Source organism: Scomber scombrus, chromosome 7, assembly GCF_963691925.1.
Source record: "Scomber scombrus chromosome 7, fScoSco1.1, whole genome shotgun sequence".
NCBI classification, from domain to species: Eukaryota; Metazoa; Chordata; class Actinopteri; order Scombriformes; family Scombridae; genus Scomber; species Scomber scombrus.
Genome location: NC_084976.1, coordinates 25,270,194 through 25,288,006, shown reverse-complemented (window position 1 = coordinate 25,288,006; position 17,813 = coordinate 25,270,194). Strand labels below are relative to the sequence as shown.

Sequence of the window (17,813 nt, the reverse complement as noted above, 5' to 3'; positions counted from 1 at the left end):
TACTCAGAAAACATCTCATGCATACATTTGGTGGTGAGGATTAAATGACATCTGAGGCCAAAGTGTGACTTCCTGTAACATTTGAGAAGATTATGCCCATTTTAATGCACCCGACCAATTTTTCAGTAATCACATTTAAGACAGCTCAACCAATTTATGCAGAGACGTGATATGAAATGTGTCACTTTTATTTGAATTTGTGTCCGGTGGGAACTTTCCCACTGATGTATCATTTCACACAAATGTTTGAGTGTCTTTGTAGGAACTTAAGGGCTTAGTTTACTGCCGTTACGTAACTGCCATGGACAAACGTCCCACAAAACCTGTCCAGTGTGCCTCCCAGAGTGAAACTAGTGAAAACCAAAAGGGAAGAGCGAAGAGCTCAATTCTTGTGTTCGAAAAAACACATGAACACAAGACCCCAACAAGAACAACTTGCACCTCTTTCCAGACAGTCAATTAATGACTTTGGGTGAACACTAGATGGCAGCCAAACACTGCCGTTCTGCATGTTTACGGTTGATGTATTTTGTAACAATCATCAGTTTGATACATTTTTAGCAGCATTTAGACTGCAGGAACCTTCCAGAGGGACTGAAAAACCATTTGAGGACTAATTTCTTCTACCTGTGTTTCCACTGAAAGAACCAGGATCCAAAATAAGTTCAAGGGAGATTGTTTCACCCCCCAGAAATCCCCTTTTAAGATACATAAAAGAGGATGCATACATTTTTATATTAAAACAGTATAACTGCATGATTACAGATGGAATAAGTAAAGACCACAATATGTTTTTTCAGTACAAACACAGACAACTGGATGCATTGCAAGCTGCATGCATGCAAGCTAAAAAAAAGAAGGGAAAACAAGGGGAAAAAGTGTGATCCAGGCAATTTCGACTCTGCTTTCGGAGTGGTTTATACATCATCTAAAAGCCTTTTCCTGCACAGATGAATCAACCATAGAAATGAAAACTACACAACCCCCCCCCCCCCCACACACACACACACACACACACACTGCTGTGGTCTGCTTGTGTCCACGCGTTTTCTCTCAGCAACGAATTACTGCAGTTTTCACTTCATGTGTAGGTGTGGAAGAAAAAAACCCCAAAAGTGATATATTGAAAGAAAATAAAAGCCGTATGAGAAAATCAGCTTGTCTCGTCTGAATTCTTCTGATCCTACATAAGTGTTAAATGAGTAGGTGGTTAAGACGCTGTGAGGTGTTTTAAAATCACACTTTAAAGTTCACCCCCATCCATCTGGTTTTCAACAGGCTGATGACACACTATGCTGCATCAATACAATCAGCCATGAACACCAGCAAATACACTGAAAAAAATAATTAATTACTTTTTTTGGGTTTTGTTTAAAGATCAACATACGTCACCCAGTGGACACAGCATTTGATCTACAGTTAAATTTATGATCTTTAATTGCCAACTAATTTATTTAAACTTGTACAGAGGATCAGATGGATTAATCACTTAGTCAAGCCTTCTCTAAATTGTCACTTTTAGTGAGGAAATTGTGAATAATTTTTTTTATTGCTGATTTAAAAGTAGTCAAATTTAAACATATTAAGTGTGAAATAGGCAAATCATTTTGACTATTTCAAATTATTATTAATGATAATAATAATAACAACAACTTGGATCCCTACATTAGTGCTTCAGTTTATTGAGCAAAATGTAAACTGACATCAGAGGTGTTTATAAATCTTACTCTTTGAATGACTTGATTTTAACTAACTTGAACTTGGTATGATGCTGATGATAAATTAGAGGTTAAACAATTAGTTGATTAACAGAAAATTAATTTTTAATGTAATTTTTCATAAATTAATAAATTCTTTCCCAAAGCAGAAATGCCTAAATGTGATGAATTGTTGCTTTTTTGTGATATATTATGGTAAACTGAATGTCTGGGTTTTGGTACTGTTGGTAAGACAAACCAACACAGTGTATGAAGTCACTTTGGTCATTTTTTTTTTTAAAACCACCTGGACTAATTGCTTTATTAACAACAACTGGCAGTTGTAACTTTACAGCTTCTTTCAGTAAATAAACAATAAAAACAAATGTCAGGTGTCTAATAAATCTTATTTTTTGAAAATGACTCAAACTTGATATAATGTTGATGAGAAACTAAAGCAACTAAATATCAATTAGTCAATTGACAGAAAATGATTCATTCAAAGATGTTCCAGCTTCTCAGCACTGAAGTTTCCTGAAGTTTCTGTGACATTCGACTGAATATCTTTGGTGCTATTTTATGGACCAAATAATTAATCAAGTAAATAATTGATAGTTAAATAACAGTAGATCGACAGCAAAATCTGAACCAAATGTTTGAGGTAAAGAAACACAGACTCAAAAAACAAGCAAAGAGTTGTTGCATGTTTTAAATCTTGTCTTTTATCTCCATGGCGTGGCGTACAATCACATCTTTACAGTACATTCTCATCCCCGCTCTGTCTCTCTCTCTCTTTCTCTCAATAAACCCTTAACCCCCCCCGACCCACCCCAATCCCTCCCTAAATAAATATTACACCCTTTTTGTTATCCACGAATGGCCATGCACAGCAGGGCCCACATGCTTCTGTAGCCACCATTTGCAGTGTAGAAAGAGAGAGAGCGAACAGGTGAAGGGGGGAAGAGCGAGCACATCATAGAGTAAGGAGAGGAAGAGTGGGGTGGAGTGGTGAGAAGAAGAAGGAGAAGAAGAAGAAAAAGAAAACAAAGATTGAGTTACAGATGGGTGAGACTTTTTTTTTACATTATCAAGAAAGTCAGGAATCGAGTGGACGGAGGGAAGAGGCTGAAAATGAACAAGAAATAAAGATGACACAATAATAAAGATAGAAAATGCAAAAAAGGAATTCAATAAAAAGACGAGCGAGTCAAATTAACATTATAAACACACAAAAAGAAACAATACTGCAAAACAGATTCCCTTTTTTTTTTCTTCACCCGGGCCTACAAAATTCTGGTTGGTCCTTTGTAGTTTTTAAAACGTCCGGCCCAGTTGGACAATGAAGTAGCTGTTCTTAATTTTTTTTTTCTACCTGCTCAAGTCTGTGGTAATCCTGAACTGTTGAGGTCTGGCTCTGTGATACAAAGAGCGAACGACCAAATGTGAAAGAGAAATCTCCAAAAAAAACCAACCTAGAAACAATAATGCGAAAATGTAACATCTGAAAATGAAACATCGAGGACTCCTCATGAACACACACACGCACATCTGTCAAGTCAAAATCTTCTTTGCTTGGATCTTTTTTCTTTTCTATTTTTTTCTTTTTTTAAATCACTGCCTCTACACACATTCACACACAATTTATTATTAATATTATTATTATTATTATATACTACTTTGTTTGAAACATTCAAAAAGTACTAGAATCACTATTGTCGTTATTGCTGTGACCAGTAATCATTCTCGCGTAGCTCCTCTTGGTCCGCACTGCAACAGCTAATTCAGAGCACGAAATATACCCACCGAATGACTTCTTCTCACGAGCAGGACAGGACTTCAGATCAAGAGTCAACTGGTAATAATAAATACTGTAACGGTCCGAGAAACAGTCAGACTTGCTGCAGCTCGCTGTACGAAAAAAAACAAAACGATCCAACACGCTGATTTTCAAAAAAACCAAACAAACAAAACAGATAAAACCTCGACAAGATTGGAGGAGGACTAAGTAGTCTGTTTGGAATTTACCTTAAGATGTATCATTTACATCCTAAAAAAAAAAAAGTGTCTGGTGTTGAAATGTTCGGCATCCTCTTCTGCGGAGGACGGACGACCTTTTGAACGGGGCTCAAACTCCCGACGCGGAAGAGCCCAAATCCCTGATGGAGAGAGCGAGAAATGGATGACTGAGAGCTTCCTGCTCCAGTCAGCATCCTCGTTTGGGTGTTTGTTCGTCACATCCGGACCGCTGGTGGTGCCCCCCAACCCCACCCCTCACCCACCTCCCCTTCCTTTTTCTTTTGTTTTTGTTTCAGCAGGCGTTTAACTAGAGGCAAAAGGTATCTAACTTTTCCCAGGACTAAGAGAAAGAGCTCCTACTTTCCAAAAAAAAAAAATCTCAAAAATCACTGATCCCACTTAACCTTTAAAATGTTATAAGAGGAGCTGAATTCCGTGATAGTCGAGAAATAGGGGGCGGGGGTCTTGGTTGGCTGTGGTGGGTGGGGATTCAAGTCATTCTGAAACATGGTTGGCCATTTTTAAAGATCTTGTTTTTCTTTTTGAGGTGTAAATGGTTTGAATGGGCCCACCTGTGGCCTGCTTCCATACTCTACATACAGATGACTTGCAGCTGTAGGTGAGTTATTGCTGTGGTCCTGGTAGCGTCCAGTCTGAATGACGTCGTTTACTGGTCACTGCCGAGGACGGACGGCGCCATTTCAAGTCAGTCAGGTCAGGAGAGTTTTGGGGCAGTGCCGTTCCTCCACATGTCCCACTCCTGCCTGGTTTTTTTCGATTTTGAAATGAAGGAAAGAGCAAACTGCGTCCTGATCCACGTTGACCAGCCCCCACCCCGACCCCTCCTGGTTTCTACTCTAGCAGTCCACCAGGGGGTGTGTTCAGAGGTGGGAGACAGTCAGCAGCAGGAGGAGGGGAGTGTTGGCCAGAGGAGGTGGGGCTCAGGCCTCAGTAAGGGGCTCTGTCAGAGTGTCAGTGGTCTGGTCCTGCTGCACCTCTGGGACCACGATGCCCCTGTGGAGCTTCTCTAACGACTGCTTCATCTGGAGGATAAACATGGTTGGGGGTGATGGGGGAGGGTGAGAGAAAGAGGGTGTTGGGGGGGGGGGCATACTGGGTTACATAATGCAGTGATGTCATTGAGCACATTACGAGTGTGACACACAAACTTGCTGACCGGTCCCTGCAAGCTTTTAACTTCACAGTAAAATTAAACACACACACCTGGTCGAGAAGCGTGACAGAGGACTGCAGGATCTGCTGCCACTTGCTGAGCTGCGCCTGGTGAAATTGCCTCTGGAGCTGCAAGACCTGAGCCCACTCTCCTGCCGTCTGGGGCAGCGGACTGAGGAAAGGCCAGAGGAGTAAGTACGCAGAGAATCATTAACACTGATTAAGTCATTCTTCTGAAACAGTAGTTTGACATATTGAGAAACACTTATTGGTTTATGTAAGAGTTGGATGAGAAAATTGAAACCACTAATTTTAATTTCCCTTTAGAAACATTTCAGTACAGTAAATATGCAGCTGGAGCCAGGAGCTGGTTAGCTTAGCTTAGCATAAAGACTTGAAACAGGTGGGAAACAGCTAACCTGGCTCCATCCAGCGGTAAAAAAAATCCACATACAACCACGTCTAACGTTCACTAATAAAAACGTTACATATCTTGTGTGTTTAATTCTTACTAAAATCAGTGGATACTGAAGGAAGTCAAAGTATACAGTGGTCCTCATAACTCCTATAATGTCTATATATATATATATATGATTTGTGAGTTTCAGATGAGCTAGTAGGCAGATATTGCCTACTAGCCTTCAGAGAGAGCCAGGCTAGCTGTTACCCTCAATTTCCAGACTTTATGCTAAGCTAAGCTAAGCTAAACTAGGCTACGCTAAGCAGCTGCTGGCAACAAGATCGTATCACTGGGCAGATATGAAACTGGTTTCGAGCTCTCAGAAAGAAAACAGATATTCTATTTCCCAAATTATGACACTTCACTTGCAAAAGGTAAGATTTGTTGCTATGTAATGATAAATTGTGATATTTTAGACCACAGATCCCACAAGAATAACTCCTAAGAGCCTGGGGACAAGCGCCAATTAACACCACAATCCCCCCGAGTGAGGGATGGAGAAAATAGAGTGGCTATTTTTATGTGGAAAACAGTGGCCTGTGTTTACCTGTCAGCAACAGAATAAGAGTGCCATGTCTCCAGTGTATGGGCCGCTCTTTCCAGAGCGTACAGCTTGTAGAACAGCAGCATGTTGAGAGCGACCAGCACCACGAGACTGGCGAGAGAGAGAGAACTGTCACATTCACTGTCTGGAATAAAAATGCCTGAAATGGTGAATAAACTTTAAAGAAACACACCATTAAGAACAATGAAAAAACTATCAGAACGAAAGAGCTTCATAGAGGAAACAAGTGCATGTCTCCTGCACTGAAAAAAGCCGTCTATATTCTCCAAAATCAAGTCAGGAAAAAAGGTGGCACTCCATTGTTAAAACCCCCCCAAAATGAATCACCTAATTTATTGATCTTTTAGATTGATTTTATTCACAATCAATAGGATGAGACGCAGATGGATGGTGGTGGAAGTAGAGCACCTCCACATGATACATCCTTTATAAAACAGAGAGCTCACTGCTGCCACACATGCTCTGAGGAGGCTTTATACTGCAGCGCTGCGGGAAGGTTGTCAGCATATCGATTGTGAGTAAATTCCTCTAAAAAGATCGATACACGAGATGATTCTTTTTAATGTCTAACTGTAGAGCGTCGCCTTTTTTCTTGTCTTATTCCTGGAGAGAATAGACAAATGATTCAGGAGGTTGTAAATACTGAGGAGGTCCATTCACTCACAACATAACTCTCAATCACAACACATTACAACTTTATTACAGGAAAAATCCACCCAGAGACAAATATCAGCGCTGCAGATTACTACCGCTAACATTCACGTTGCTTTCCTGGGCCGAGGTTTTGCTCAAATGTAGACATCATGTTATATTTTCAGTTTAAAACCTAAATAGTGACTTTTTTCTAAAGTCACCGTTTAGCACTAAGTTTCAACAATCCCACATTACTGAAAAACAAAACTGAGAGCGTAAAGAGTCATACCCGACCCACATATACACACATGTAGGTTATGTGTTTTGTTAGCTGCTAAATGTATTTTGGAAAAGAGCAGGGAAAAAAACACTCAAAAAAAGACAAATTTATGTGAAGAATGAAAACTGAAAACTTGTTTCACATTCAGTCTGAATGCATCATTTCAGCTTTAAAGGGTGGATTATTCCCTGTAAGAAAATCATGATTCACTGAGTATTTATTTGTGCAGCCAGTGATATAAAAAAAGTCAAAGCCTCTCATACAGTACCTGATACAGATCCTATGGGACAAGAAGTATTGCAGAAAGGAAGGGAAAAGAAGAGAGATAGCAAGAAAGGCAAAGTGAGGCTGTTAGTATGCAGAAGATAGATATCCAACGCGGCTGAGCGACGGGAGCAGTCACACGTGGACAGAACCACAGCAGCAGAAAACCAATTTATTTAGAAATATATAATAAAACAAGGGATTTGATCGGGTAGGAAGTGAAACTGTATTGTATATGTTTATTCCGAAAAAACTTGAAAAAAAAAATAGCTCTGCCACTGACAAATATCTTATCAAACCATTTGTCTCTGCTCATTTTTCTTTTTACAAATAAAGAGCAATGAAAAACATATCGGTAGCAGGCTATTCATTTTCAGCCGTCCGTCACTGTCTCAGGTTTAAATGACAGACATCACCGGCGGCGGATGAGCTCAGCTGCAGCAAATCAAAGTTTATTCAGTAACAGATAAAATGATAAGTGTCTGGATGTCTGGTTAATGTGCTGTCTGCAGCCGTTATTTCCGTTCAGCCAAAAAAGAGACGATCTATTATGCTGCTCATCTGATTTTCACGTTGAGAACATTAATTATGCTGCCACTAAAAACTGTTTCTGTCAACAAGAGATGATTCCACATATTTGAGTTGTTCTTTTAGCTTTAATTAACATACAGTTGTTGAAGGATAAACCTGTTAAGATTGGACAAGAGATTTAACATGATTCACTGGATTTGCTGAAATGCTACTGAACCCCATCTCTAGACATATTATGAAAAAGGAGGACCACATGCAAGCACACGCATGTTTTTATGAGTAGACTGAACTGATTCCCACTCTATTATTATACATGACTGGTGAATGAGACATAAGATTCATCTGTGCAGTACGCAGTAAAACAAACAATAAAATATGCTGGAAAGTACCTTAAATGAAAATAGCCAGAGGGGGATGTTCAGAACAGTATGAATATCTGCTGTTGTTCATTAATGGAAAAACAAACATGCTTGAAAAAACACACTTGAACTTACATGAAGCTGACTATAAGCAGGATGGTGGATATACTGTTCTGTCCTCCACCACGAGAACGCTCCCCCAGCTTCATAAACGGAGCACCTAAGAAAAAAATAAAAATCAATGATTTAGGTTTTCAACACATTTACATGACTAAATGTACATGACTCAAATGTTTCCTAGGCCCTAAAAATACTACACTAATACTTACTTAATACCAGTTTCTTCCTGTAATTCTTCAGACCAAAAATAGCATATTCAGTAAAATAGTCTTAGTCATAAGGCAATGCAGCTTTAATAGTAGTAGTAAAGTAATAGTAGTAAAGTATGTCAGTCATAAAGTAGTAGTGTATATATAGTAGTAGTAAAAAAAGATTATTCCTCTCAAAAATGTTTGTCATATGTAAAAGACAATTTCTGTTTCTATTGTGCAATTCCAAACATAACCACTAGAGGGTATTATTGTACAAATGATGGATTCAGCCTCATAAGCTTGTGAACATGACCTTCAGTTGGTAGCAAAGATTGAAATTGAAAGCAAACATCGGCCCCAAAGCGCTTCAACACTTTCATCCCGACTGACTTACTGGCTTCCCTCCTGTCCCTCTCTTCTCCGACGCCTCTGTCCCCTCGGTCTCCGGTGCCCATGCCTCCTCCCTCTCTCTCTCTCTCCCTCTCGCCTTGCCGTCGAGAGCAGGTGCGTTTGCGTCGGCGCAGGGCCGGCGGGGTCTTGGAAGCGTCGGCGCCCACTGCTTCGCCTGTGGTTACCACGGAAACCTCAGACTGCAGCAGCGTTTCCAGCTTGCACACTTCGCTCTCTGCATGGCGGAAAGCAGATAGACGGAGGAATTAAAATACACATAAACCAGGAGAGTAGAATGGAGGTCAAACACAGGCTCTCCCGCCCCAACTGTCACAGCATGTCCTAAATATAGCTGAGTATCCAATCAGAACACATTTTCAGGAAAGAAGTACCAATCAAATTGTGTCAGTCACTCTTGAGTGTGAAAACCTGTCAGGCACCAAATGTTGGCATCAAATACTTAAAAAAAAATTTTTTAAATAGCAGTTTTGCCAACTGTATAGCATATCTTATGTGGGCTAAGCTCTTCTATGCCTCTGTTTGGAAAAATATACGTGCATTTGAGTCGACTCAAATGTATTTTTGTAAATAAAAAATGTGTTTAAAGATCCCCTAAAGACATATTTTACTGCTGAAGACAAGAGGAGTTCAATTTAGAGCAAACTATTAACAAATGTTTTGCTATTCATACTGAAACACACAGGTACTAAACACCAGAATGATAAAATAATGAGTTTAAAACATTCATTCATGTTTCTATAAACCTTAATCTGTCTAAATAGAACATCTCCTCAGTTTACGTCTGTGATTTTGCCTCAAGGGTCTCATTTACTTGATATGTTGAAAAAAAACCCCAGTATTTCCATTAACAGTTATGAAAGTCTAACTGGTTATAATGAGAATATTCTGATATTGTACATGATGCTTGCAGCTATATTAATGCTCCAACACTCAGATTCACTAGCGCTGTCATGCTGTGTGAACTGTAACATGAAACAACAAGCCTTGGTATTAAACGTTCCCTGTTGAGGCAGTTTCACTACATCTCTGTTTGGTTATGAAGAAAAGGGAAATGAGCCTAATAGGTCATTCCTGTTTCCACAGGAGTATGCAGTGATACGCTGAAAGAGGCGGTCCATGTGACTCACCCATGTGTCTGTAGTACTCCTCAATGCCGCTCCAGGTGTTCTTTTCAATCAGGGCTTTCACCAGGCTCCACGGCTGCTTCCTGTAGCAGATGTCTGAGGACACTCTGCGTAAAGAAAAGCAAACAAACCCTTTTTGTGATGGCTTCATACATTTCTCATTAATTGCAACCAAATCATGATTACAAGCAGGAGATTGTATAGATGGCTGAGAAAACTGATTGTCTTGTGTTTTCCAAAGAAATTCTTCCACCAAGGTTTGAATATAATAACCCTGCTTTTATACTAAATACAGAGATTGACCAGAATACAGCACCATTGAATTTAATGACTTGAGGATGTTACTGGAAAGTCATACAGTCACAGATCTTATTTAAATGAAACATGTCTTGAGGCCACATTGCATTACGGTCTACTGTCAGCAGATAAACTACTGTGTCTGCTTTTTTTCTTCTTCCTGTGATTGCTGAGTGCTGAGAGAGAGAGACAAAAAAAAGAAAAAAGCTGCCATCACAATATTTAGACCCTACTGCACCTATACTGGAAATACGCTCATGTCTCATCAAATCAGGTACAAGATTTTTGCCCGATCAACAGTAGCAGTTTAGTGTTAAGACCGGCTTCTTTTAAGTAGAAGGAAAGCAACAAGGGAGACTAGATGAAGCAAGGGAGAGAAAGCTCTGATGGGATTATTCAATATACCAGCGAGAGTTTCTGGTCTCAAAGGTAAGAGACTTAAATACTCAGCTACAGTTTGCATCATCTATTTTTCTGTAAACTGACAGTAGATGCATAAACAAGGATCCTATGGATGAAATGTGAAGTGATCAAACTTTTTTATGTGACGTCTCTCCCTCTCCCTCTCTCTCTTCCTCTTAACACTTCAGTTGAATTCTGTGTCATTTTTCCTCTTGCAGGAAATTTGCAAGCCGAGTCGAGGTCATCAGTAATTAACCATAATCAGTGTTTGAACTTCCTTTTCTTTTGCACCTCAGAACACAAACATGTACATTTATCACTCATCCTAATCACATCATAACACCATTGTTGTTCACAGTAACACCATTGTTCCTGGTTTCTAAAGCGTGTGGTGCTGCTGCACGTTCTATTATCTTATTTAATGAAAAAATATTATTATAAGTCATGTGTCAGCTCCCTATTTCGGCCTTTAGTCAAATCACTGTTAACTGTAGCATCTAAATATAAATTACCAAAGCCAATCCCCTGATTACATTGTTCATCATAAAACCTACAAATACAGTAACATTCTGTACCAAAAGTTGTTTCAGTTTCTGTACATATTATCAGTGATGCCACAGTATGAGGATCTACCATTGAGAGCAACACATTAAAAAACAACTTTAATCTTGAGTATGATGGTTCTCCACTTGTGGCTCTTCTGTTTTGACTGTAATGTTGACAATTTACAAATCAAACCCACCTGAGTCGACTCTTGTGCTTGTTGATGGAGGTGAGGCAGTATCTGTGGACAGTGTAGAAGTAGTCCTGGTAGGGGATGCCTGAGGTGATGACCTCCGAGTCAACCACGTAGCACTCGCCCTTGGCACTGTTCTTATGCAACGTCTAGAGGCGGGAAGAAAAGTCGGAGATGGACAGTCATCATTGGCATGAAAATGTGTTAGTGTCCTGTGATATCCAACAAACCTTCAACTGAGCCTTCTGTAAGTTATGGCCTCTGACTGATGATTAACTGGAAGTTGCTATACAGCTTTTTTTGTGTTTCAGGGAAAAAGAAATCAATAATATAACTTATAAAATCTAAAATTGTTGAGCTGTCAAAACAAAAGACGACTTCCACTGTACATTAAATCAGTCAGTTTCTGCTTTGTGTGCATTCAGCAGCAGTGCAGCTCTGCCACAAAGGAATTAACCTGAGTGCTATGAACATTGTGATTAATTAATTTTGAAAATAATTTATGCAAAATGCTTTGAGGGAAAATTGTATCGGAATACTTTAAAAGTAAGACGTAATGACACCAACATTTACTGGATATTAGTATCTTCTAAATGAAGGTAGGACAGGATGTTTGTACTAATTGTTTTTTTAGGGTGTGTAAATTGTATTTTTGTTCATATAGATCATCACTTTAAGATGTCAAATCTACTCTTCTAAATACGAACTGGAACCAACACAAAGTAAAATTTAGAAGACACTACTTTTTCAGTCATGACTTAAAAAAGACACCAGAGGAAGCTCCACTTCAGTTCAAGTTCCTGTTCAGTTACTTGCTGCTAAACAAAGACTGTGTGCTGAATGTGCTGACTGATGAAATTAAAAAAAAAAAAAAAAAAAAAAAAGGCCTGTGTTTGTTAAGGACTGACCTGCGTCTCCACCACAGGGGCAGTCTTGGGGCCGAGGGGGTTGTTGAGGGCGATGGTGTAGCTGAGCACACGGCTGGTAGTCCCACTGCTGCTGTCCTGCTGCCACTCGCCCACCGACAGGTCTGAGAGACGCAGAAAAGAGAGAGAGAGAACATGAGCGAGTCACGAGAGAACAAGAGACACCAAGTCCCAAGAGATTTTGTGAAAATGAGAGCACGAAAGGACACGAGAGGTTGTGAATTTATGAATGGAAAGGAAAGAGACCACAAGATTGCGACGGGGTGAAGAGAAAGAGAGCGAGAGAGTAAAAGAGGGTCAAATACACGCTCCTTCATAAAAAGAAAGGAAAGAAAGAAATGCCCCAATTAGAGCGGCACAATGTTCCCAAGTAGGCAGGGCCTCCGAACAGGGTAGCCACAGGCCAACTCCATGGATTTAACTCTGTCCTCATTTAAACTACAGGAAAAAAACTCCAAAATAGACACTCCGTTTATGCAAAGATGACTTCAAATGTCAGCCCAACTAAACTCACTGTTATGAAGCGACGACGCAGGGCTGTGGATAAAAAACAAAACAACCAGTGATGGAGGGTGGTTAACCCAGCGTAAACAGCTTGTGTGGCACGCTCATTAGTGGCTCAATACAGTGGGCTACAGCATGTCTCTGAGTGGTGGGGGTTAAGAAGTGCCTCAGTTTTGAAATCATCACATTTGTATTTATAAGTTGGACCGAGTGGCGCGGAAGCTTCACAAGAATAACGAAACTATTTTGGAAAACAAACAAAAAAACATGTATACACTGACACCTTTACACAAATGAAGTTCCTACTGGATAAATAAAGTTATTTTGAATTGGATTTTAAATTTCAAGTGTTTGGGGTCATTATCCTGCAGCAATATGAATGTTTCTGCTCGAAATGCAAACTGAAGAACAGAGTGCTACTTCTCCTTGGTCTCCAACTCCAGAGAAGGCAAAACACCCCCAGACTTGTATAATATTCCCACCACCATGTTTCACTGTCGGTTTGACACACTGCAACATCTTTCTCTCTCTCATGTTTGCCTCCTCACACGCACCCTTCTGTTACTGCCATAAATCTCAAACTTGGATCCATCAGTCATCCACTGTGAAATGCTGGTATTTCTTTGTCCACAACAAGCATTTGGCCTTTTTTCCCCTCCTGAGAAGCGTTTTAGAAACAGCTACTCGTCTCTCTTTCTTTATTTGGCAAATTCTGTATCCGTGATGAAGTTGCTTTTTTCTATCTTTCAGGGAACTAAGCTTCATGTATTGACCTTATGATAGTGTGGTCGCTCTTGACGTGACTAATCGTGGTTGTTGGTGAGTCAACAGCTGGGAATATGATGCCATGTTTCCCACTATCACAATTTTATTTAGAAAGCAATGATCTGTTGGAAACTGTAGGCAAAGCTATATTTATAACAAGCGGACACTGCTACTGTTACTTGAATGAGCCTCTGATAAGTAGATCAAATCCACCTGAGTGTCATCTGAAAGCTTCACTGGACAGGATACAACTCAAAGAAACCTGACCTTTTGTACAGAGTAGTTAAGTTAGTCAGTGCCACAAATTTGCTTAAATTTGATTGCTGACCTAGAACTAGTGCAGAATCTTAAATATGTCTTCTTCATGTCACATGTCATAGCCTCTTGTGTTTCTAAATGTTTCTGAGTCTTCAAATTGTCTGATCGTTTCCAAGATTTTCATTGTGGTCTAAAACTTTTGGGCCCTGCTGTGTACTGCATAAATGGGTTTTGTAATCTAAAACATCAATCAGTAAACATCAGGTTCTAGTGTAGTGAAATTGAAAATGAAAGTGATATTTCCACTGACAGCAGCATCCACAGTCCAGTAAGCAACGGAGTGACAACAAACACTGGGCCGTAACCGTCGCTGCATCAACAGGAAAAACTTGCTCTGTTAACCTTTAGGTATGCAACAAGTTAATACACGTTCTGTCAAAGTTCTTCCTAAAAAAAATGCATTCCTGGAAATGTAGGAACATCAAAAAGCTGAATAAAGTTTCTCATCATTAGAGAGAACTCTAAAACATGGGGCCAAAAACCAGATTAGAAAATATGTCTCAATTGTGTATGAGCATATACAAGATTATGTATTTGTTTGTGTATGTGTGTGTGTGTGTGTGTGTGTGTGTGTGTGTGTATGTGTGTGTGTGTGTGCTTTACATACCAGTGAAGTGTCGCTGTGAGAAGAGGTGCTGGATAAAGTGTGTGTCGGCAGAGAAGAGCAGGTCGTGCAGCTTGTCTACACTCATGCGGAGCACAGAGTTGATGTGCAGCCGCCCGTTCAGGTCAGCGCAAAATGACTCCACTTCACCTGGAGGTCCGGAGATAGAATAAAAAAGGTTATTAAAAATCGATTCATAACCTTCTTTTTCTTGTTATTTTAGTAATGATTCAATCATTAGAGTTATTGATCCTGTGCAAGTCTAAATGTACTGTTTAATCTTTCCCAAAGTATGCATCTGAACACGTTGATGTGTGTAAGAGGGAACTTTGTCATTTTAATAATCACACTTACTCTAGCAGTGATAGCAAAGCTGTGGCTGTGGTTCCAAATGATTTCAGTGGAAACACAGATTGTTACTGAATGTATTTGCTTATCACTGAATGAGTTCACGCTCTGGTTTGCACATTCAAATCTTCTGAAATGTGCTCTATCTGTTTAATATTTAATCCCAGAGCATTCACATCATTATCTTGTCAACTTGCAGGTCATTTCTGGTTAATCATCTGACAGCACCAAAAAAAGCATGCACAGTTTAACAACAGTTAGTTATTTTCAGCTCTGGTGAACATAAGCCCTCAAGGAAATTCTTTGATTTAGTTCAGGGTGTAAAACACTCCACAGTCAACCAACCTTCCCTGCAATAACTGTTGATGTATAAAGCTGAAAAGTCGGGAGCGATAACGCAGTAATAAGCTAACGTTAAAGAAGTTATACACTGTTTGACCAGGAGGAAGAAAACAATAACAGAAGTCACTATAATAACATTTGCTTGCATAGTACATAAAGACAACATTAGTTCACAGTAAGATTTGATAAAATACACTAAACTAAGGCGCCTCAGGTACAGAGAATCACAAAGTAAGACAGCAAAGTAAAATGATTAACGAAGAACATAATCAATGAATTAATAACAATTTAACTGTCTTATAATTCCTGCGTTCTCCACTTCGCTGGGTTCTCACGGTGGTTAGATACTTAAACAACACTTACTCTCTTCTTGCGTGTCGGAGGAGTTGCTGGGGTCTGTGGGCAGTTCCTCGTCATTTGTGATGTCCAGTGAGGAGAGGTTTCCCAGGCTGGTGGATGGCGGGGGCAGCATGTGATTGGCTGACTCGGACAGGCTGTCGCCACCCTCTTCCAGATTCTGATGCAGCGAGAGGCGAAAAGCACACCAGAAGACAGTTAGCAAGAGGTTTGTAGCCAAATCACCCCATTGTCATATGACTGGAGAGGAAAGAGGCCTCAGCTGGGCTGACCTCGTGTTGATGCTGAGCAGACATACCACTGCAGCCGCGCAATTAATGTGAAACCGGCTCAGTCAACACAGCGCTCCATTTATTCACTTCATCTTGGCTTGGGCTTGATTTGCCCGCATCAAGATCAAGACTGCAGGGAAAACAACTAGAGCAGCTATTCATGAGCAGATCTGATTGGACACAGATCCAAACCAGACAACTACACAATATTACACATCATTAGATACTAAATGTAGATCTTGTATTTCATGCTTTTTTGTTTTTTTTTGTTTGTTTGTTATACTAATTATATGAGTTTCCTGCCCTTTGTATTTAAAATGTTTAAAAATACCAAATTCTCTCCGTGTTTGAGAAAAAAATTGTGTTAAAAGTAATTATGGCTTGCCTAGATGATATATTTGATGTATTTCTGTAATCAAGTGTTTGTTTGGAACAGTACAGTTATGTAAAGTCAGTTAACGAAAAACAAGGTAAAGTACAGACAGAACCAGGTTTACTGAGTCACAAATCTTTCAAAACAGCTGATGAAGACCAACAATTGCTGCTGTAATAAATTCATGTTAGTGTTAAAAATAAACCACTCAACTCTACTAATGCCAGCTTGTACTGGATATTATCAGATTTGCAATATAAACTGAATCATAGCTGTAGACACTGTTATCAATTTGCTAACTATACTGCACATTACACAAACGAAGAATCCTCCACATCTATCCATGGCACAATGATCACACCGCACCAAAATTAAAATAAAAACAAACTGTGTTTACTGAACTGTGTTGACAGGAGTTGTAGGTTGAAATCAGGGACACTACAGTGTTGAAGATGAGCTACTGCCAAGTACATTGTGTATGTTAAGAGGAAGACTCACAAATGCAGAAGCAGAGGCTGAAGCAGAGACAGAAGTGTTGGTGGGAGTGGTGGATGGCAGCGAGCTGTGGGAGCTGGGCGGGCTGGGTTCGAGGGGGTCGGAGCTGAGTCTGCGTCCAGATGAGGAAGGAACCTCTATGGGCAGACAGGACGCGGAGGACAGGGGTGACGAGGCCCCGAGGTTGGTAGCTGAGGAAGGGCTGGCTGGACTGCAGGGAACCAGGGGCGGAGGAGAGCTACCCGTAGAGGCAACCGACACTGAGCTCAGGTCTAGTAGATCTGTGACCGATACTGACTCGTCTCCTGGCCTGGGGAACGGAGGGAGAGGAAGTGAGAGCGAGTGAAACAGAGACACACAAATAAAGTCACATTGTGAGAGAAAGAAAAAGAGCCAAGTGTTTGTTAGAGAACATATGGACTTAATGAATTCGATAGGATCTGAAAAAAACAACAACACATAATCAATCCCTGTCTACTAATTAGTGAGGATCTGCTTGTTTGGTTAAAGAGAGAGCAGACCAAACCCCTCTAGCTGCATGTATGTCAGTTTATCGGATGGTATTTGCACATGCATGCAACCCAAGAACTCGAGAAGTATGTTTTTTTCCTGAGGCTTTTCTCTATTTCTCCCTTTTCTGGTAGTTAGCCCTCCTGTTGTCCACAAGTAAATTGTGACCCGGGAGGACAACGGGAGTTAACTCAAAACTGAGGTATAATTTCATTTAAATGAGACCTATTGACCATAATTTCCAAAACTAAGTATAAACCCTGTGGTAATAAGTAGGAATGTAGTTTGCTGGGTGATAATTTACACCTTATGCTTTATAAATAGTCAATTTTGACCCAGGAGGACAAAAGTTGCACAGTCAATAGGACAACAACAGGAGGGTAAGGTATTACATCACAGAGGCTTAAATGTTAATTGCAGAATTAATTATACATAGTATTTTGTTTAAATTGGACCATTGGATAAATAGTAATTATGATATAATTATAATAAAACAAATGTACCTGGGCTGCAATTAACAATTATTTTACATTACTGATTAATCTGATTTTCTTGATTAATCAATTAGTTGTTTGGTCTATAAAATGTCAGAAAATGATGAAAAAATGTCCATTACTGTTTCCCAAAAGGCCAAGCTGACATTTTCAAACATCTTCTGTTCTGACCAGCGGTCCGCAACACAAAGATATTTAACTTTGCTGCCTTCTGTCATAGAGGACTAAATATTCACATTTGAAAAG

The 17,813-nt window shown here is 39.9% G+C and overlaps 1 protein-coding gene across 2 annotated transcripts in view; it reads right to left on the bottom strand.

The window, feature by feature from the left end:
* Positions 1–3,989: 3,989 nt before the first annotated feature.
* The window catches only part of gramd1a (GRAM domain containing 1A), a 32,594-nt gene continuing 18,770 nt past the window's right edge, over positions 3,990–17,813 (bottom strand). For both annotated transcript variants that reach the window (XM_062422685.1, XM_062422684.1), the window contains exons 9-19: positions 16,567–16,873; positions 15,430–15,583; positions 14,380–14,526; positions 12,168–12,289; positions 11,266–11,408; positions 9,828–9,931; positions 8,684–8,914; positions 8,114–8,198; positions 5,894–6,001; positions 4,938–5,058; positions 3,990–4,756 (exon numbers count right to left, since the gene is read on the bottom strand). In XM_062422685.1, coding sequence (XP_062278669.1) covers positions 4,655–4,756; positions 4,938–5,058; positions 5,894–6,001; positions 8,114–8,198; positions 8,684–8,914; positions 9,828–9,931; positions 11,266–11,408; positions 12,168–12,289; positions 14,380–14,526; positions 15,430–15,583; positions 16,567–16,873 — 1,624 coding nt within the window. In that variant the 3' untranslated portion in view covers positions 3,990–4,654. The remainder of the gene's footprint in view (positions 4,757–4,937; positions 5,059–5,893; positions 6,002–8,113; positions 8,199–8,683; positions 8,915–9,827; positions 9,932–11,265; positions 11,409–12,167; positions 12,290–14,379; positions 14,527–15,429; positions 15,584–16,566; positions 16,874–17,813) is intronic.